The following is a 22,731-nucleotide window of genomic DNA, read 5'->3' as shown; positions in this document are numbered from 1 at the left end:
AAAGTAATCCTGTGGAGATTTATTGTTAATACAACAACTCAGCCTAGCTAGCAGCACTATATATGGTGGGTATTATAGCTGATCTTTCAGGACTAAAATGGCTTCCTAGCATTTCAGAAAACATTGAAGAATACTCCCTGCACATATTATTTTACTTCTCAGGAATAATAAAAAACAAAACAAACAAAAAAATATATCTTTTTTAAACACTGAAGAAAAGTCAGCTTGAGTAACTTTACAAACACTTGTTTATCAGAACATCTGAACGCTTAATGCAGCTGGTAGTATTGGAGTGACGGTTGCCATAGGTGTGCACTTATTTTTCTTTAGACTTTTGTGTTGAGTGATATGAATGTGTAAAAACTTGATTCTGAGACAATAACTGAAGCCTCAATGACATCTGTCACCAGTGTCATACAGAGCATGTACTCTCTTCAAGCATATTCTTTGCTTCCCCAAAATCCAGATGAGAAACTACATAACAGAGTATACTTGCTAACCTGTCTAAATCAGATAATTCTTAAAAATGTTCACTGTGATGTCAAAATATTTACTACAGGTCTGTTTGTTTCCAAAATTAACAATAATTATCTTCTCTAAGTATGTTCATCACTGGTATATTTATGTGCTGTTTGTTTTCTGTTGTTTTTCTTTGGTTGTTTTTTTGCTTTTTACAAAACATTTCATTATAAACTAACTTCAAATACGTTAGTTTTGCTTTGATTAAAAAGAATACCCGAAGGGCAACGTATGCTTTCTTTCATCCTATTGATACCTGATTCTTGCATTACCAGTGAACTATGAAACTAAAGAATGAAAAGAATTACTGAAACGTTGAGATTTATGTTCAGACAAGAGAAAATAAACTTTAAAAAAAAAAAAAAAATTTAACTAACATCCAGGTACATGTGCAAAAATTAGCTGGGGACTTCAGTAACATAGAACAAATGCCATTATTTATTTTCATTTGCCATTTACATTTTCATTCAGAATATAAAGTGCCATTTTACATTCTTGATTTCATGGTTTTAGCTGCATCTTGTAGGGCTTTCACTTTAACAATCCATTATCACTTAGGTATAACTGAACCAGGGAACTTTTTTTTTTTTTTTAGGGGGGTTTGGGGAGAAGGGAGGAGCATATAATTAAATGCTTTGTATTCTTAAGTGTTTACATTACTTTAAAATAGAATGATTAATATGCAAGCAAAAACAATGCCAAATATGCAGAATGACAACTCCATTTTGCAGATACGGACTGTAGCTTATTGCCTCAAAGCTCATAGATCAGTATTATATAGTTTAAAGCTTTACCATCAGCTGAAGCCAGAGAGTGCCAGCTGTTCTTGCAAGGGGTGGGACTGCTTTCCCACCACCTCCAGAAATATGTGCTTGTTCTACCCCCACTCCCTCACCCCCACCCCAAACCAAACAGAACCTGGTAGAAACCTAACTCCCTCCCAAAATAGGACAATGCTAGTTTTCAGTATCAAGGTACTGATCTGGTTCATTACGTGGCAGCAAAACTGCTAGTGCCAGACCACGGGACTGTTTGGGGAAGGCTGGGAAGGGAGAAACAGCAGCCATATGAAAATGCAGTATCACTGACTGAACAGGCTTTGCTTCTATTCACACTTTTCTCTTTAGACAAAGATCTGAGAAGATGGACAAAACAGACTGGCATTTGCTGGTGAGATACCTCAGTTTGAACTGAGAAACCATGTTAGGCTTTGGTTTGGAGATGAAGAGAAGCCATATGGTTTACCTTTACAGAAGTTTTCTTGAAAGTATTTCAGACATTTAAGGCATATAACTGTAGTGAAAGAGAGAGAGAGAATACTAACCAAAAACCAAAGCAAAATCTTTGGACATGTATACAAGTTTAACATGGGAAGACCAACTCGTACTTAATTTTCCTAATCTGTTTCTTGTATCCCAAGACTAGGCATTGTCATAAAATCACAGAATGGTTTAGTCAGGAAGGAACTCTTAAAAGATCATCTTGACCAGTTCCCCTGCCAAGGGCAGGGAAATCTTCCACTAGATCGGATTGCTTAAAGCCCCATCCAACCTGACTTTGAACACTTTCAATAACAGGACATCACAGCTTCTCAGGGCGACTAGTTCCAGTGTCTCACCATTTCTTCTTTATATCTAATATAAATCTACTCTCTTCCAGTTTAAAACCATTGTCCCCTTTCCTGTCACTATAGTCCTTGTAAAAAGCTTTTTTCCGTCTTTCTTCTAAGCCCCCTCTATATATTGAAAGGCCATTAACCTTCTGTTTATTCCTTTAGCTATTCTGATATTTGATATCAGTTCTTCATAGAATACTAATTGTAATCCCTCACCTCCCAAAAATGTATTTGATATTACAGAGCAGAGAAAAACAAAGATATTCAAAGTGGTATACATATTTCATATACTATTTTGCAGATAGTGTGTAAAGGCTACCTTACCCTTGCTGCATTGCACTACACATTCTGATTCCTTAGCCACTGTCTTGTGGACTATTATAGATTAATATTTTTTAATTATTATAATTTTTAACTAATATTAAAAGAAGCAATGCTGTTGTGAAATACCTTACCATCTAGTATGCCTTGTACTTCACCGTGGCTGAAAAAGTGACTTCAGACAATCACTAAAGGATGGGTTTAACTGGATCTAATTGTGCAGTTCAAATGTATAGAGTGAGTTCTACACAAAGCATTCCAACAGTCTTTTGAAGCCAGCCAGACAGGAAATGTTTCCAGAATCCAAAATCATGCTCCAAATTGTAAGTAGTCAAGGCTCAAAACTTTTTCTATTTCTTCCTCAAGAAATAGGTTAATTGGATGGGGATGCAGACTAAGTAAATTCATAGTCTTTGCCTGTCCAAGGCTTTGAAAAAGCACGTTCTGGGAACGGCATCATTTGAAAATTAAGTGTCAATGTCATTTACTAGACAGACAAATAACTAGTCAGAGAAGGTGGCGTTATATTTGACATTACACAACAACTCCAAGCCAATCCCTGCTATAGCCATCATTTTATAACACCTTCAGCCAAACACTAAAAGGATAGCAAAAAGCATGAACAGAAGTGGTGATGGAAATAAGAATTTACTCACTCACATAAGCTTTCAAAACCAGCTATTCTTTAAATTAAAGATACTAGAAACAGATAACCTGCCTCGTTCTGGTCATATATCTGGGCAACATCTTCAACACAATTCTGCAAGACAGTGCTTGTCATGTTTGCCTCAAGTCATCCCTGGCAAACAAACACATGATCTCTGCTGCTGTGTGACAGTGATGAACTCTAAAATAGAGCTGTGCTCCCCCAAGAGATCTGGCTAATGTTGTGCATCAAGGGAACTGACAGATGAAAATAACATTTCCTTCAAACAGCTATCAACACAGCAGTCATACTGGCAAAGCCAAGGAGCAAGTGACAAGCAAAGTCCCACAAGTAAGGTGTCTTCACAGAAGCTTTCTCCTCTCATATTTTTCACCTACCCTAACAAAGGTTAGCAATATTGCATTAAAACATATGGGAACACCACCATTTTGGTGTGCATAGCATCTGATAGGCTGAGTGTAAAATATGGACTCTGTTCAGACACAGAGCTTAGAATGGAACGTCCACACTAGCTGTTTAGCTCAGATAAGCAAGTGCTTATGAGGTGAATCTCCCAACTGCTCCCAGTTAGTATGCTTTGGTTCCCATCACGAATGAATCAGAATTAGAATGAATTGGAATTAGAGCTCACAAACAGTATTCTTTTCAGGAAAAAAACTAAACCAATAGAATATGCTTAGAAACACACCCAATTCATTTTAGCTGGTAATGGACATTCAGACCATGATGCAGAATAGAGATAGCCTAAAGTAAATTTCTTGGCAAGTTATCTGTGTCATCAGCAACAAATAAACACAAGTCCTCTCCCAGGTCTACTTCCTTCTTTTTCCCTGTGACACACTGTTTACTAATGCCAGAACACTTAAAAGTATCAATATTTATATTTTTCTCTCAGCTGGTTTCAAATATAAACCAAATGTTAAAATTATAGGTCACACTATGTATGGCAGTCCTCAGCATAGCAGCAGATGTACTTACTATCCTGTTACTTTCCTGTCCAAGCCTGAATCTCTCTATTCATCTTGTCATAGTTTCCTTGTTCTCTCATTTGTGTCTTTTGCTACAGAACTTAGTTGTACACTCCTGTGTAGAGAAAGCACAAGGAAACCCTCAGTTTTGCAATTCTTTTCCTCTTCCTAATATTATTCTTTTTCAGGATAGACAATATATGCTTGTCTGCATGTGTATGTATATTTGTACTCATGGATACTGAAGTGAATCTAATAACAAAGAAATCATCCAAAAAAAAAACAAATCTAAACTTTCTAAACACAGAATTACAAAATAATGAGCTTAGCACGTACAGAATATTGCCATCCACTTGTCATAAATGCATCTCAAAGTGTTTCTGAGAAGTTCAAGCATTCTTCTACTTCCAGTTACTCAGTTCTCTATCTAGTTCCAGGAACACCACTTTCCAAAGCATAACATGTGCCACTCAAACAGTAAAGTCCAAACTTATATTCTAGCAACTGGTGGAATACATTTCAGAAGAAAAGGCAAGTAGGACTGCAGTGATTTCTACATGGAGGAAGAACAGAATTCCTTAGAAACCTTGTTCTCTTCCCATGGAAGGAGGAGTTGAAAAGCAGAGTTGAAGGAGTGGGACACTATCAGTGCTTAAGGAAATGAAAACTGATGAACTGTGGTCTCTTTATAGAGAAAGCAACTATATAGCTTACTCAGTGATTCTTGCTGCAGTACCAGATCTTATGAGGCTCTTAGGAGAGTTAACTACTTTGTTTTTATTTAGAAATATATGCCTAGAAAGGATTTCCTGGACACTGAAGTATTCCCCCACAATCTCAGACAATGAAGATATACTTATTAAATCAAACAGTTACCACCAGAGCATTAACTCTGTGTCCACCCACCCTGAGTTCATTGATGTCTACGACTCACATAAAATATTCCTGCACCATTAAAATAAACATGTAAAAAGTGTCTAGTCAGAAAATCAAAATCCATATAAATATGCTCCTGGCATAAACATCTCAGCAATACCAAGGATATTGCCAATGTCCTACAGCAGGGTATTTGTTAATGAAAGTATGTATGAAAGATGTATGTAGAAATTGGAAACAGATGGGCTGAGCACCTCACCTCAAACTTCCAATTGTTTTCCCTGTGTATTTGCCAATTTTCTTTAAAGATACTCTACTACTCTTCCACATCGCTGAAATCATTGAACCAAATGAGGATTTCAGATAGCATGAATACAAGGAATATATTTGCCCTGGAAATTCAACCATTTCTGTTTTGCAACCTCCCTTTTCTGTACTTCTTGAAAAAGCATAGCTAGTCAACAGAAGAAGCTTCTTTATAAGAGAAGAATTATTTTCTGTCCTGTGAAACACTGCACTCACTGGACCTGAGTTAATTTTGTTGCACTTGAACCCATCAGTCTTAAGGCCAAATCCACAGACCCTATGCAGCCAGCAAAGATGCAGAACACATTCTCTCTGTGTATGCGAGCACTTCACAGATGAAACAACTTAGTGTGCTACATGGCTGTACTGCACAATAAAGTAAATATATATATATCTACTCTGCCAAACTCAGCTCTGCAGTTGCAATAACTTGAGTAGCTCAACTTCTCAATTTTAACCTCCATTTAAATTTGTCTGAATGACTCCTATATAAATCTACACTCATATTTTGATCTCTATCCACTTTCTGGATAAATAGCACTATAACAATAATTTCAGACGTACAGCTATGAATTATGTTCCAGAATATTCTTGTGAAATAGATAAGATTGTCAAAAGAAGTCTGGAAAACTGAAGGGTTAAGAGCAAATTAGCAAAGAAGCTGAGAACAAAACAGTCTCAAATTTCAACATGTATTTTTATAATATAAATGGAGTACAATTCAAAGGTACCTTAGTAAATTAGAAGCCTGGCCTCCATTACATATGAAAGCATTTTTATAAATACTATGTTACACCTCAGCTGTTGGGAGGAAGCAAATAAACAACTGCATTTTTCCCAAGCTAACTGAAAATATTTTGACTCCTTCTAAAGTTGAACTGTATGAAGTAAATATTTTTATTAATTATTCTTAACTAGTATACACCATTTTTTACATGGCTGTACTGCATAATAAAGTAAAAATATATACATGCAGCCACCCCCAAAGGTCAAGCATTATATAAGTGAAAAAATTGTAATTATTTTCCTGATTTTTTCATGAAATTAAGATTTGCTGAAAGCATTTCATGTGCTATCATAATTACTAGTAATAACATACAAACTAATGCATTCCTGCAATTTACAGTCCATTACTTGTAGGTTTGTCATTTGTTATTTCTATGCTACCAAAAGAAGTCAAGCATTTTTGTACTTAAAGCAAGAATTTATCAACACAAACATAGCAATTACTAAATCTCACATAAGGCAAAAATAAAGAACAAAATTCCTTTTAAGCGAAGTCTCAAAGATATCTGGTGACCTTCAACCATTCACAATGGCTACTATCCATGACATTAGCTGGAAGGGAAATTTCATATTTTACTGACTACTCTAATAAAGCTTACAGTGCTGTTTGTACAAAAGATCCAAACAAGAAAATAAAAACTCCTAATATTCCTCAAAACCCCAAACACTCATTTCTTAAGGAAAATTCCAAAAGCCAAGTAAACTACAACATACTACATTTTGCAGAGCAAAGCTGTTGCTCTGTTCATGTAAGATGGTGAGTAAGCATGCCTTCCTAACTCTACCTATGCTCTTCACATCATTTAGAGTTAGTCAGATAGTACCAGTAGCACAGGGTCATATCCCACCCCTCTGACATACCCATACTCTGACACGTTCTCTCACATTTCAGCCAGTGCAATTGAATGGGTTTAAGAGAAGGGATAAGCATTAGTCCTGTGAAAGGCCCCACCAAGCTTTCTTGAAACAATAAGCAAGAGAACAAGGGGGAGAGGGGAAAGGAGAAACAGACAACAGGCATGAGCCTTGTCTCACTTAAAAACCATGCAAAACCAAAACAACATTCCCACATCCACCCATCAAAACAAACCCACACAATATGGTGCAGTATTCTCAGATCACTGGCGAAAAACTGGCATACAAAGAAGCCTTTTAAATACATTGGAACAATCTGTACTTTTTCCTCAGTGGAGTCACCAGCCCTGCAGTAGCTAGTTTTGAGTATACAATAATAAATAAATAAATAAATAAAAGTTTTAGGAACCGCACACCTTTTGTTTGTTTGTTTGTTCTTAAATTTATTATAACAAGCTAGATACTGACACAACGGGGGAAAAAAAAAAAAAAGGAAAAAAAAAAAAGTAAAGTTCTAGTAAGATCACTAGAGTGCTAATTCAGTCCTAATGTGCTCAAGAGCTACTTATATATAATCGTAGAATATCTGTGTTGGAAGGGACACACAAGGATCATTGAGTCCAATTCCTAGGTCACCAAAAGACCACCCAAAAAATAATAATAATACTATGTGTCTGAGAGCATTGTCCAAATACTTCTTGAACTCTGTCAGGCTCGGTGCCATGACCACTGCCTTGGGGAGCCTGTTCCAGTTCCTGACTATATCCAGCCTGAACCTCCCATGTCACAGCTTGAAGCCATTCCCTTGGGTCCTATCACATTAATAGATCAGAACCAACAAGAGGCACAATTCCCATTGTACAGGCTTACCAAACTCTGAAATTTTAAAAGACATTTTAAAAATAGCTTGATAATGCACAGGAACTTAAACTTCTCTAAAAGAGTTCAGCTCTGTTGATTGAAACAGAAACACACTAAATATTTTTGCAGATACAAGGCCAAGGACACAGATGTAGGATTTTTTTGTTGTCATTATTATTATTTTTGGCAATACAAATAATAACTCCAAAGCCAAAATGCAAATAATTCTTCCAAGATTCAAAGGCTTTTTCAGGTGTGAAGCAGTAAAGAGACTTCCAAGTACTTCATTGTCACAAAGTACTTAAAAAAAATTTCACCATCAGATATCATTTGGGTGATAGTTTGTTTCAATGTAATAATCAGCAAAAACTAGAAATCAAGTATTATACTCTTCATTAAGCCTTGCTGAAGTTCTGAGTTCTGGACTAAGTTAAGATTATGATCTCTTAAAACAAAATTTTACATATGCATGACTGCTGATGGCTCCATGCAATACCTTTGGCTTCACTCTTTCTATCAAGCTATGCTTTATTCAAGCCTTTCTAGTGATATTGCTCTCTTTAACTAAAGGTGAATGAGAAAGAAGGGAGATAAGGATAGGCAGGTTCCAAGTAAAGCTGATAAAATACTAACAGTAGACCAAAACAGAAAACCAATCTTATTGAAGAGATCTGAGAGGAAGGGGGAACTGGGAACTGGAATCAGAGAAAGCACCTCCCCTTTTTTCTAAACAGCTGGAAAACTGAGTATGTTTCCTCTGTCTGTGGCTGGCCTATATTTGTCTGCAACTTGAATGAGACCAGAGAAGACTAAGGGCTAAAAACAAACAAACAAACAGATTACTTTGTTATCTAGTTAATTGAATGCCAAAATGGTCAAGTTTAATAACATGATGAATAGCTTCGGTACCAGGTAATTGTTCTTTATTTATCATTGCATAATGAAAATAAAATGATTTACCATCAGCTCTCGTATTCACTTTTTTACATTCCTGGAATTTATATAGCATTTCTATAAGCATCAGATAAATTCATTCTGTCTGGCTACAGCTGTCAAGCACAGTTTTAGTAACAAAAGGCAATTTATTTAAAGACTACTTTAGCCAAACACCTCCTTTTACTCTCCAGGCTGTCTCTCAAAATAATCCACTACCTGAGCATGTATCACTAACATAGCTGAAATACTGTTGCAGTGAATAAAACTATATTATTGATACAATAAACAATATTAGTCTAAACATAAACTTTTATTAATGAGTACATGGAACACTCTTTTAATTGACTTTACAGAGCCAAACCAGAAGCTATGTTTGGAAAAAAAGGCTATATTTAATATAATGTTAAATGTGATTTCATAAAAACATATGAAAATTATTTTTAATTTGGTACACAATATTAAAATGAACAGGTCTGTCAGCATTACCCATAAAAATGACAAAAAAAAATTACAAGAAAAGCCAAGAAAGTGTTCATTATATAAAAGCCACACAAAGCAAATAGGAAAATGATCCAGGTGAGATATTGTGCAAGAAAGAAAGCCTTTATAAAAACAAACAGAAGCCATCTACCTGTTGGAGGTCCAATGTAATGGTCACGTAATGATATTCAATTCCATTCTGGATACTAGGGCTTTGCCACCAAGTGTTCTTGCCATCAATTGCGTTTGTTATTGGATGTCGTTCTGTTAGAGTAACAGAAATATATAAATGTATTTAAGAGTAATTCAGATATATAAATGGGTTTAGATCTAAATTCTAGATTAAAATGCAACTACAGAACTAACAAGGTAGCACATTAAAAGAAAAAGCAGGAAATATTTTTTTTTCTTTTGCTCTTGGAGCAGTCTCAGGCTTATCATTACTAGAATATTCATCTAATATTAGCCCCTGAAATTTGGTTAGCATTGCAAAGAGGTTACTTTTATTACCTAAATAAATACAACTGGAGGCTCTCCTGAGTCTACAGAAAATGTAGGCATCTAAATCAGATGGTGTGAACACTTCCTGCAATCTTTCAAAGTTTTAAGTACTGCAAAGTCATTAAATGTTGCAATAGAAACAACAAATCAGAATCCCGAGGTCTGGCGTGCAGGGAAAGCAGAGATCACAGTAATTCTGGTACTTGCATTCCTAAGCATATGGCAATAATTCAGGAAATAATTCAGAAATTGTTACAGAGAAGATGATTCATGAATAATTACAGAATATATTTCTCAACAGGAAAATTGTCTGACTCACAAACACATGTACAAAGATAGCTCATTTTTAACATATAAACCATTAATATCTAAGTCCAAGATGCATTATTTTTCATGCCCATGTTTACTCTGTTGCAGTGTCATAAATAAATCCAAAATAATTGGGATAAAACAATATTTACAGAACTAAATTATTGTTAGAATTCAAGATATTATAATCTAATGAAATTTAATTACATGGTATTTTAATGTTACTTAGACTGAGAAAAATAACACTCAACTTTCTATGTTACTTTTTATGGCCAGTTCATGACTGTCTCCTGTATGAACTTGAGAATACCAAAATCTCAATTTTAAAAGATATGAGGTTCTATCTGATGCATTTTGAAGTCCCTAATTACCTAGAGCAAGTCTGTACATTATGGTGAAAATAACACAAAGGTAATTCAAATATAGTAGGTTTCTTCTATGTGCATTCTGTCAGCAAGAACATAATGAGGTCAGAGAAATCAAACCCCTCTCATTATGGATAGATTTCTAAACTGGCATATTCTGGATATAAAACTAGAATATGTTTCATTACTAGCTCATCCTAGTATTCCAAATAATTAATTCATGAACTGATTAATTTCCTTGTTATTCTAATTATTATTTAAATAAACCAGTAAGATAGACAGTCTTTGTCTCTGTTTTCTTGCTACATCAACCACCTGTGGAGGACAGGAGTACTAGCTCATTAAGGAAAGCCAGAATGTCTGAACATATTTAAAGATACAATTAAAGGGCTTTGTGGGAGTAAGAGAAGGTATAAGCCTGCAAAATTAAAAATGTGAAAATTTTAATTTAAAAATCAAATTATTCAGTGGCATTACTGAGCACCAACATCTGCCAGTTAGGATATACACTACAAGTGGCATTGTTAGCAGCATTATCTTTCTATTGAAGAGAAAAAAGAAAAAAAAATAACACCCAAGCCTTACATGTTGTCAATTCTCAGATCTCTGATCATCTTTACAAACTTTAACTTTAAATGAGTGCTAGCAAAAAATCATTTGTAAATCAAACTCAGAGCTCTTCAGTGATTGTGTCAGAAACTGTCTAATTGGAAATTTTGATGCAAGTCTCTTCAGGTGAAACTGGTATAAACATAAATCATGAGAAGGACAGTTGGGAGATGAATTGACAGTTAATTGTAATCACCATTATGAAAGTTTAATCATAATTAATTTGAAAAATGATTAATTGTTGGCATTTTTTTACCTTTTTAAAAGGACGGGAAAATTATACAGTGTTTGCAAAATGGACTGGATTGCAAATGCCGTTCAAGGACCAGTCTCTCTAATGGATTACAAGGATGGGGGGAACGTACAGACTGAACCCATCAAACTCTCTTCTTTAATTTGGGCTCACATGTGATGAACCAGGGAATCTGCGTTCATTTCCTACTACAGTAATTAAGGGGAGGCACTCCAAACTCACACATTCTAGGCATTTAAACTCTGGTTACATTACGTGGTTCTCCCATTAATGAGCTAACTTTGTTTAAATAAAGCACTTCCTTCTGCCAAATGAACATTTAAAAACCTTAAAAAGAGATGAGGTTGGCAACAAAAGGCTAGTCATTCTGAAGCTAAACAGTCTCACAAATTTAGAAAAAGGATAGGAGAGAGGGAAAATGTGGATACATATCATTCAGATGAGGTGTTTAAATACATAAATGGCAACAATGAAGAAGGCTGTATAAACATATATGCATCTATAGGTGGAACACGGAGACAAAGCAATACAGCTCCCTTTTATTTATTTATTTATTTATTTATTTATTGGAGTTAAACAAAGTTGATAAAAAAATGATAATTGTATGATGTACACGAATGTCTAAATGCTCTTCTGTAAAGAAAGGACAGAATATATCACACAGTGTTTCTGGCAGTCTAAACGCAGCCAAAAAAAAAAAAAAAAAAAAATAATCTTCTGAATGAGACCCACTACAATAATGTAAAATCATTTCAACGCTTACATTGCTACAATACATATGCATGATCTTTCCTGAGAAGACAGCATTTACTACAATTAAAGAAGCCATCAAAACTTGAAAAATGACCTTGGGGGAAAAAAGTAGGTTGCGACTGTGTTCAGACAATTGAAGTAATCTATAATGGGGCAATTATAATTTGCTTTGTAAATACAAGATAGGGAGAAAGTGGCTAGGTAGTCATTTAGTGAGAAAGCATCTGGGGATTACAATGGCCAACTAGCTAAATATCTCTCAGTGGAATCACACAACCTAAAAGGGGAAATACCTTAATTAGATGTGTAAACAACAACATAATCTGCTTATTCTGAAGGAAACCTGAATCTCTCTGCAGTACTGGTAAGAGCTCAGGTGAATTTTAATACAGATGAAAACCTCTACAGAAAACTGAGAACTGCGGTTTATATAGAGTTCTAGATAATTCAACCCATATGGAGAAAGACAGAAAAGGAATAGATTAGTGTAAAAACTGGACAGAGCAATAATAGCAACCCTCAAGTAAGTAAAAAGACTTCTGCAAAGAAAATGGAAGTAATCCATTCCTTGTGTTGGCTGAGGTTAGGAAAAACATAATATACTTGAATTTCTGCAGGAAAGATGCAGATTAGCTATTAGGAAAAGACTGTGTAATTGGTAAAATAATTCTAGGAAGGGTGGCCCAGGAAGGAAATTTCTAAGGAGAGGCTTCTTTCTGGAAAGCTATACCACAGGTTGCTCATCCTGTGTAGAGTTAGCAAGTTAGAAGATAATTATTATTTTTTTTTTCCTGTGGCTTTAACCCCATGCTTAAGTATGCTTTGTCATAAGGTATAAATATGTCTAATCTAAGTTTTAGAGGTAAACAACTGGAAAAAAAAAAAAAAAGAGAGATTGTCTTCAGGAAACTTCATGCTTCTGTATGCCTCTACTAACACCGCATCTATTCCATTAAAAGCTGTATCAAGAGTCTCTACATCCTCTACCGTCTGCAGTGTCAATATGTCCAGAAATATTTGACCAGGTTAATTTTATTAATGTCTTTCATTGCAAGCTTATATGAAATTAAACTTGTACAATTAAGACAGAAATTCTCTTATTTTTGATCTTCCAAATTATTCATAACTGGTAAGAAACGCACATCTCTGAACCTGATGATAGTGAGTTATTTGTGAAAATTGATTTTGCTTGCTGGCAGTCTTAAGAAAAACAACAATGTTTGTGCAGATCAATTTTAATATTAAAACTTAAGCAATTAAACCAATCAGTTTCATTGTCTAATCTTCTTTTTGCTGGCTCAGTCAAATTAAATTAACTTCAAACTAATAAAAAAAAAAAAAAAAAATGGATTAGTGTCCTGGTTTTGGCTAGGGCAGAGTTAATTTTCCTCCTAGTAGCTGGTATGGTGCTGTATCTTGGATTTAGGATGAGAATAATGTTGATAACATGTTTTAATTGTTGCAGAGCAGTGTTTCCACTAAGTCAAGGACTTTTCAGCTTCTCATGCTGGGCAGGCTGGAGGTGCACAAAGAACTGGGAGAGGTCAGAACGAGGACAGCTGACCCAAACTTGCCAGAGGGGTATTCCATATCATATGGAGTCATACTGAGCAATTAATATGGGGTGGCTGCCCAGGGTGGGGGATACTGGCTGTTTGGGGATAGGCTGGACATCGCTCAGCAGGTGGTGAGCAATTACACTGTGTATCACTTGTTTTATACACGTTATTATTAGCAGTACTATTATCATTATTATTTTCCTTTCTTTTCTGTCTTAATAAACTGTCTTTATCTCAACCCACAAGCTTTTACTCTTTTCCAATTCTCTCCCCCCTCCCACTGGGGCGGGGAGCAAATGTGTGGTGCTTAGGTGCCAGCCAGCTTAAACAGCAACAGTTAGTTAGCCCTAAACTGAAATTTCAGATGTTTGGCTGGCTGAAATGTTCAAATTCTGTATATAAGTATACAGGAAAGAGTAATCTGTTTTTCATTCATGGTCAACTTATATGAAGAGAAGCCAACAACAGCTGTAGATACTTAGTTTTCCTAAATCTGAACCTCGCTTCTCTCTCCACTTACTCTCTCAATTAAAGCTTCAGTTACCTAAGTATATGTAACACATACAGATTTTGAAATACTAAAGGAAGAGATGGGTAACTTAATTTAATAAAGGAAGAGGTAGACATCTCATAGTAATCAGGCCGCTGACATACATCTTTGTCTGCTGAGTATCTACAACCACTAGGAAAAAAATTATTTTAAAGGAACAAAATGAAAATGGTGCACGTACGATGTGGAACCCTGCTCCTTTGATCACAAATACGGCACTGAGGGTTCCTTGCAGGCTGTCCAGGAACATGTTCAACAAGTTTGCAGTACATTTCCCGACCCTTTTCTCCACAGGTAGCATTGGTGGTGATGAGAGCATTAGTAGCCAGGTTCAGCACTGCAGGAAACAATCCTGGAAACAAAATAAAATAAAATCATAAACAAAAGTAACAGAGGCAAAAGCAAGGTGAATTTAGCAATACAATCACAAATGAACATAACATCTGTTATGGCATCTAAGCAAAAGGCTTTATTTTCAACAACTATAGAAGTAATGAAACACAGAAAAGCACCACCGACTTTGGCTTTGAATCCAGAATTTAGAATAAAGCCATTATACTGGTGATTTCCTCCTCATGCCCTTCTAAAATTCAAATTGGTACCCTCTGGTTATATCTTGAGGAGCAGAATGTCAGAGGAGAAAATACGGTATGGAAACGTAAAAAGGATCATCAAATTGTTTTTTTTCATAACCAAACCATTATTTTGACTGCCTACCCAATTGGGCTTTGAATCATTGTACGCAAATACCCATGAAAACTCCCTATTACTCTTCCTTTCTGCTTACATCTCCATGGAGAAGCTTTTCCCTCACAGACTGCATCATTTGTGTTACACTATCTTACTGTTCTGCTTAGGACCTCACAGTCACCCTTGCCATTAGAGAAACTGAGTAATTCATGCAGCAACATGAACAACATCTGCCATGCATGGTTTGCTTCCTCTTCCCCTTTCCTCAAGAAGAGGATAATGTATACAGTATTATATCTTCTACAACAGCGCTGTTGTTATTTTCCTCAGGTGCTCTTGCTGTGTGATATATTATAATTCTCATTCACCACAGCACTTAAACACGTCTGACTGCTCTGCTGAACTGAGTTTCATGTAGCAGTAAGCTATAAAAATTATAACCCATATGAAGAACCATCGTTAAGGTGGTTTACACTCCCTCCCAATAAATACTGATCAAAATCTTTGAGCCATGATAAAATCGATCTATGGAGACAAACTGATGTGATGGGTTGAATTTATATGTTCACATGAAAATCAATGTTTTGTATCCTTAAAAGCATAATTTGTCATGGCTGGAGGTTAAACCAAAACAACAACAAAATTCTAAGGTATGGATTGAGATCATCTTCAGAATTATATGGTGGCAATTTTCACTGGCCCCAAATGCACTCTTCTGTAATTCATTCAGTTTATAACCCTATTGTATTATTATTAAAGCTTTAAAATAAGTCTTTAATCAAAACTGAATTTGCAATTATTGTACATTGATAAAGATTTCTTTAAAAAGACTTTCTTTTTCCTCTATAGAGAACACTATTCAAGTGATTCCTTTCAGTCCTTTAACTCCAGTCTCCTGTCTGCAATTAACCTGTGTGCCATTTAATTACCAAGCTTGGGTGGTCATGGTACAGCTGTCCTCTGACACCGTGAGTTAGTGACTCTCACGCTCGCTTTAGAACCATATTAAACACCCCACTTGTTCAAGGCAACCAATTAGCTACTAACCTGTGTAATTTGTATAGTCAATCAGTAGTTGAGATTTTATTGATTTTGTAGCTTTCTTCTGTACAGATTACAGCCCATTTTCATCACATTTGAGAATCTATACAGTTGTCCTTATATTTTTATTCAATGCAATCAGTGATATTTGCTGTATTCCTCAATGGGGGCACATGGTAAAAAACGGTGTAAGCAGAGTAGATGAATTGTTAATAGCTGTGGAACCTCCTATGTTGACTTACAGTCTCATTATTCTCTCTTTAGACTGTGTAAAGTTAATAGTGTAAAAGACAGTAATCATTTAGTCTTAACACAGAATCTGGCATTTTCTTTGGAGCAGAGTAGCTTATTTCCTCAAAAGGGAGCCTGCTAAAAGGACTCGATACTATGTGAAATGAATTGCAGTACATAAAATCAGGAAAAATATTCCTTCAAAAAATAGTGTAACAGATGAAAAAGAACATGCAAAAATCCTCCAGAATCACAAAATTATAAAAATATACACATTGTGTGTCTATACACAAATGATATCAATATTATAAATTTTAACCCAAATTTTAATTTGAGACATAGGTAAATATAGAGTACTTAAGAAGCTCATTGGTTTGAATAAAAATTCACTCTCAGGTAGCCTCTTTTATGTGCAGTGTAATTTAGTGCAAAAGTACCATACATCCTTGTCCATAATCAGTGCAAACACAGGCACCTAAATGAGCACTGAAGAGACTGTGTTGAGTGTGCAGTGTTCCACTTCCTGCAGGCTCACAGGAATGGATCTGGCAAGCAGGGAGTAGGAGGTGCACAAAGTCTTCCCACCCCTTAGCCAGTGCTTATGGTTTGGTATTGATGGCACCATAATTTTAACAAGTTAAAAGTTATAATTAACAACTACCTATTTGAACTTTTTTCAAATAGTCTGTGCTTCAAAGAAGCATTAAGAGCATTCATGTTCAGGCCTACAGCTTTCCTTGAGGGAGCTGAAGGGAAATTTTCTGCATCAGGTTGATGTTTTGGAATGGGAGAAATAATTCATTTTCCCTTGAGTGGTAGGTGGAATTCACATTCTCTTCCCTTTAAACTTGCATTTCCTACCATGAGATGCCATACATCAAATCTCAGATCACATTTACGTAATTATTAGCTGTTGTAAAATGGCCACATTTACCTAAAGGGGGCATTCCTCTGACACACTTTATTTTTTGAATTGCAAATTATAGATTTGGCAATTTCCAATAAACATCACACACAGTAGGATTTATTTATTGATTCTTTAGAGAAAATACCAATCCGCTTTAATGACTGATCTAGTTATAGTACCTATCCGGTACAGGAATGTAAGACCCTTGTGACTCCCTTACTACACAGCTCAGGATGAAGTCACATGAGCTTACTCAGAAGAGGCAGAAGCAAAACTAGAACTGGGACAACAACAAAATTCTACTCTACCCATTAGGAAAGGATTATGTCACTTATCAGTTGCTTCCTGTATCATTTTCCTTCTCTGCCAGTCCATAAATTTTCTTAGATGTTCAGAGGAATTCACGCTATGGCTGTGGCTGAAGCAAATGCTTTCTGCCAGTCAGAGAAGTGATGCTAAGCTCTGCACTAATTCTGGGACAGTGCTTTGCAGAGCCCAAAATAAGGCTCTGCTTTTAAATAATATTTGATGGGCAAGCCTGATGGAACGGAGGAAGCAATGCTTTTCATATTGCTTTCTAGTAGTTAATATAACACTTTTTTGCAAAACATTCATGAGATTCTAGCAACACAGAAGATGAAAGCATTTGTTGTCCTGAATCCTTTAATTAGGCCACTTGAATTTGAAATAAAAAATGTGAATGTTCATGATGTTAATATATACTATCTTTTTTAGAATTCACATTTATCCAACCATAACCATAGTAAGTGAAAGTAGTCAAGAGAGCTCACAACAACCCACTTTAATTTTTAGACAGTTTTGCCTTATTTTTTGTGATGACAATCACACAGAAGAAATATTTTAAAAGTGGTGTACTACTTTTGTGCATCTTAAAAGTCAATTGCTCACTAAATTATAAATTTTATTTAGTTGTCAATATTACCTTGAATTCTACAGCCATCCTGCTATGAAATACTTGCAAAGCATGATCTACTATAATTACAGAAAGATCTCCTTCCTTTATTGCCAAAAACATTTAGTAATCACTTGGTCCAGTGCAAAGACTGGGTAAAATAAATCTGAGTCAGAAGCACATTATCTCTACTTTGTGTAGCTCAAGTGCAAGCAGAGAAATTCCACTCCTTTCAACTGCTAGCTACATCAATCTTCCCTCCTTTGTGTTACTGGAAAAAAAAAAAAAAAGAAAAAAAAAAAAGAATTCACATAATTTCTACCTTTAAATACCAAAATTCTAGAAATTGCAACAATTGCAAGAAAAGAGAGAGAAAAGGTTGGTTTGTAATTAGACTTTGGCTTTAACAGCTTGGGCTCAATTTCTGTTTTTCAACAGATGTCTGTTTCATGAAGAGAAGCACAGTCTCAGATTCCAACTGATGAAATAGGCATGGCCATCTTTCTGTCTTTCTGCTTTACACCTAGGTCTGTGAGCCTGCAACATATTCCACTGAGCTTCTATGGATAGAAGCCTGATAGACAGATTGTTTAGTGTTGACAGATGATTAATCTATAAAAGGAAAATAACACAAAAACTAAACAAGTTCTCTAAAATAGTGTACCATGCAAGGGTAATCAAAAAAAGTTTGCAACTAAAAAAAAAACATGCTCATCTCTTACAGAATTACTGATGTCTAGCACATGATGCCAACAGAAACACTTTTAGGAAAAAAATAAATTTAGAAAAAGGTAAACTGAACAGCAGTTAATCAGTAGTAATAGGTAGGTGATTTTCACCTACAAACTCCAATGAAATCAACTTCTGCCTTGCCACTGTACTACTTAAATAGGGCTTGGTACCAAAGCACTAACTAATAATGTCAGTTTTTTAAAAGCTTCCTGGATCAAAGCAGATCTGAATATCTGTTTTAAAGACAAAAATAGTGGATGCCTGGATCAGTATGATACATTGAGTCTAGTGGTAATTAATTTATTTTTTAACAGAAACCTCACAGTTCATCCTTTATCAATACCAGAGCTCTTTGTAGAAATTGTCAAGCATAAATGTACCCGTATGAGTGATGCACCAAATTCAACATATTTAGATTAAATTCATTTTGACAAGATTCTGCAAGATTCTGCAAAGGCCATTAAAGGAACTAAGCTATCATGACATATGAGGACAACTCAAGAGATAATTATATAAACAAAAACAAACAAACAAACAAAAAAGAAAATGGGAAATAACACTGGAAAACCACAGTGATCTTTACCTGTTCTGTTCAATAGTTAAACAAGTAATTTTAAGAAGAAGATTAAAAAGTAATTTTAATTAAAAAGTAATTTAAAAAGTAATTTTAAAAGTTAAAAAAAAAAAAAAGTAATTTTAAAAAGAAGATAATAAGGTGACAGTTTATTTATAATAGAAGTTTTCACAATAATCAAACTAAGGACAAACTACAAAGAGTTGCAGAAAAAAATCACGGTATGGTCTGTCTAGGCAATAAAATAGCAGATGAAAGTGAGGAATGGAAATGAATACACTGGGGTAAAATATGATAGGCTCTGCACCAGCTATTACCACCCCTGAAAGAGTTATTATGGATATTTCAATGAAAATATTAGCTGAAGGAATAGAAAAAAGTCATTACATTATTGCATGGATCCATCTATAACAACAACTCAGTAACTGTACAAAATTTCTCAAGTGTCATCTCCAAAACGATACGGCAGAATTAAAAGGTAAAGAAAGGTATGATGAGATCAAAGGTGTGACCTGTAGATTGACTTCTGAACATGGAAATACATAGTCTGCAAGCCTTCTGCTGGGAAAAGATCTTTATGGGAGATATATAAAATTATATAGCTATATATAGAATCATAAATGGGTTTAGCATGGAAGTGAACAGGGTAAGTTTAGTTAGTAGTACCACAGGGTAAGTTTAGTTAGTAGAAGCAAGAGTGGGTTAAAAAACAATTGGAATAATACATAGCACAAGGTTCCTCTGGGACTGCTAAACCTGAAGGGCTTCGTATGCAACTGTCAGCTCTAAATATCCCTAAATCACTGGCTATTGCAGGTTTTTACCCACGGAGGCATCACTGTATTCATATTTTCTTTCATGTTTTTCCTAAGCAACTTTTCCTAAACCTTTCCAGCTTCCAAGACTGAACAGAGTCAATGTTGCTGTTCCAATACGTACCTGTAGCTGTTTCTTATTAAGGGTTGTGGCACGTATAGCCCCACATCAAGGTCCACTCAAGTTGGAATGTAAAGTGTAACTTTGGTTTTGCTAATGAAACCATAATATTTTTGCCAATATTCATTTTTTACACAAACCACAATCCTCTATACTATTTCCCATTATTACCTTACATTCATAGAGGTCTCATTAATAGCTACTTATCCTACCACTTCTCAGAACATTCTCTGAGACTGTTGATTTCCTTGAAATTTTCTGCAGAACAGTATTACCTGATTCATTGTCTTACATTTTCCTGATCCCACAACATACAGGAAAACAAGAGCCCAGTTTCACATGTGTTCTTTTATGTACTTTTCACGTTCCTCACCAACGTCCATGCTCATACAAGTTCAATGAGTATCAGTGGAATAAAAACCACCAATCTGATGCCTGGCACCCCGCCTTATTTTGTCATGCCTTATTACTTACCTACTTCTTTGCCAAACTGTCAGATTTTCCACATGCTTTATTGCAGTAGTTGAGATCAGCAGAAGCACACAAGATACACAAGTAGCAGGAACAAGACATTTTCATAAAGCCTGTCAGCTATTGAATTCAGTCTCACTCTCACCCTCACTCTCCTCCCAGATAGATTGACCCCAATTTGATTGACCTCTAGAGCACACTGCAAGACCTAGTTGATTTCCCTTGCTGAGAGGGGATGGAAGGATTCTAATGGGAAATCAAATATATTAACTATATCTCCAGCTGCTGAACAGTGATTACAGGTTCATTATGAAGTGGGGATAGTCACTGGAATAACCTACTTTTAAAATGTGTCAAGAAGCAGCTACAGCAAAGGAGAGGTACTGAAACTAGATGTAAATGTAAACAAAATAATTGCTTTGTACATCAATTTTCCTAGCATTTACCACTTCTGACATAGTTTTATTTTCTTCCCTTCACATAACCCATGGAGAATTGAAAATCCCATTTGAATCTCATCAGCATCTTGTGTCTACAGAACATCTGGTGGGATACATCTTACTAGAAGGACACTGTGGCAATAGAATGAAAGCAAGAATCACCAAGGAAATATAACCCAGATTATAACCTCTGTTAGGTTTATGCTACTGCATAGTGACAGCCATGCTGAGTGACAAAAAGAAACCATCAATTAGTAACAGTAGATAGCAGATAAGACACCTCTTTTATATATTTTTATATATATATTATACGTGTATTATATATATATGTATATATATTCATAGACACCTCTAAATGGAGATGACAGAAGAAACTGCTTGAGTGGGGGAGACTGAGAAAGAGAAGAAAATTGGAAGAAGAAAGACCATTGCAATTACACACTGAAATAAGGGTCTATAACCTTTCTTCTTGACAGATAATGGTTGATGTGAAATTTTGCATTCAGTATTATTTAATATCTAGATTGTGGTTACTCAGTGGTAGGATCTGTGCTCCACTTTACTGAGAGAAAAATTAATATAAATAATAGTAGTGTGTGGACACATAAGCAAAATGCTAAGTTTAAAAAAAAAAAAATCAGTATTGTTTCCTAATAGTATTTAAAAAAAAAAAATCCAAGATAGAATACAAACATGGTTTTACCAGTTTTGGGATTTCTTTGTGTCTTATTAAAGCATCACAACTGAAGAAATATTTTTTGCCTTCAAAGAAAGCTCTTTTAAGACCTGCATAATCCTCTCTTCTAAACACCAATATTTGGCAGGGTGTATTTCCTTTAGTCTTCTCAAAATATCCCTAGTCTCTTCAAAGAAGCAAATAAAACAGCCTGCCTAAGTATGTCTAACTTTTCAAGCCAATCTTCCTAGTCTGTGCTTTGAAATGTTCATGCAATCAAGCAGAGCTGTTTGCCACTGAATTTGTACTAAAAAGACAAAAGAGAATATGTCAATTTCTGATGTTCTAAGAAGTGCCACTGGAAAAAGAGATACTTGTCTGTTGCAGCATGAAGCTATGCTAGTGTGTGGGAACACAGTGGGGAGAAAAAACTGGGACAAAACAAAACAAAATGTTGCAGCAAGAATAGTTTCCAGCTGTGCACAACGGGGAATAACTTAATGCACTCTATCCACAATGTAGATGAAGAGTTTTATACAACTGGAAAATAAGTGCAATTTGAAGAAATAGCTGTCCAGACACAACAGAGCTTACAGACTGAAGAAAAATGACACTAAGCCCATTTGTCCAGAAGAAAACAAAATCAGAAAATAACTACTTTGGTCCTCATTTATGTTTGTTGCCCCAAGCCATTGTACATTATAGTATTATTACACAGTCATCCTTTTTTGCTTCAAAAGGAAGTGGAAATGTAGTTTGGATGTTCAGTGGTAGAAGTGGCTTGCTTTTACTTTCAGATAATTTTCTCTCTTCATACTCAGTAACATTACACATAACCTCCTGCATATTTAACTTCAACATAAAAGACAGTATAATACCGTAACCTAAAGAAGCTTGATAACAAAATCAACTATAGTCCTAACAGAGACATCTGAAAAAGGATACATTGATTACATAGCAATATTATGTTGCCTTTCCACAGCTTACACAATTCAAAAATCTCTAGAGACTTTTCTGATTTTAATAGCAAA

General features: G+C 35.3%; 1 protein-coding gene across 12 annotated transcripts in view; it reads right to left on the bottom strand.

The window, feature by feature from the left end:
• LAMA2 (laminin subunit alpha 2) overlaps positions 1–22,731 on the bottom strand; it is a 375,103-nt gene that overhangs the window by 271,488 nt on the left and 80,884 nt on the right. For all 12 annotated transcript variants that reach the window (XM_082757554.1, XM_082757553.1, XM_082757545.1 and 9 more), the window contains exons 2-3: positions 14,271–14,441; positions 9,342–9,454 (exon numbers count right to left, since the gene is read on the bottom strand). In XM_082757554.1, coding sequence (XP_082613680.1) covers positions 9,342–9,454; positions 14,271–14,441 — 284 coding nt within the window. The remainder of the gene's footprint in view (positions 1–9,341; positions 9,455–14,270; positions 14,442–22,731) is intronic.

The sequence above is a fragment of the Aythya marila genome, assembly GCF_965140915.1.
Source record: "Aythya marila genome assembly, chromosome: 3".
Taxonomy (NCBI): domain Eukaryota; kingdom Metazoa; phylum Chordata; class Aves; order Anseriformes; family Anatidae; genus Aythya; species Aythya marila.
This window is presented reverse-complemented; position numbering and strand designations above follow the sequence as displayed.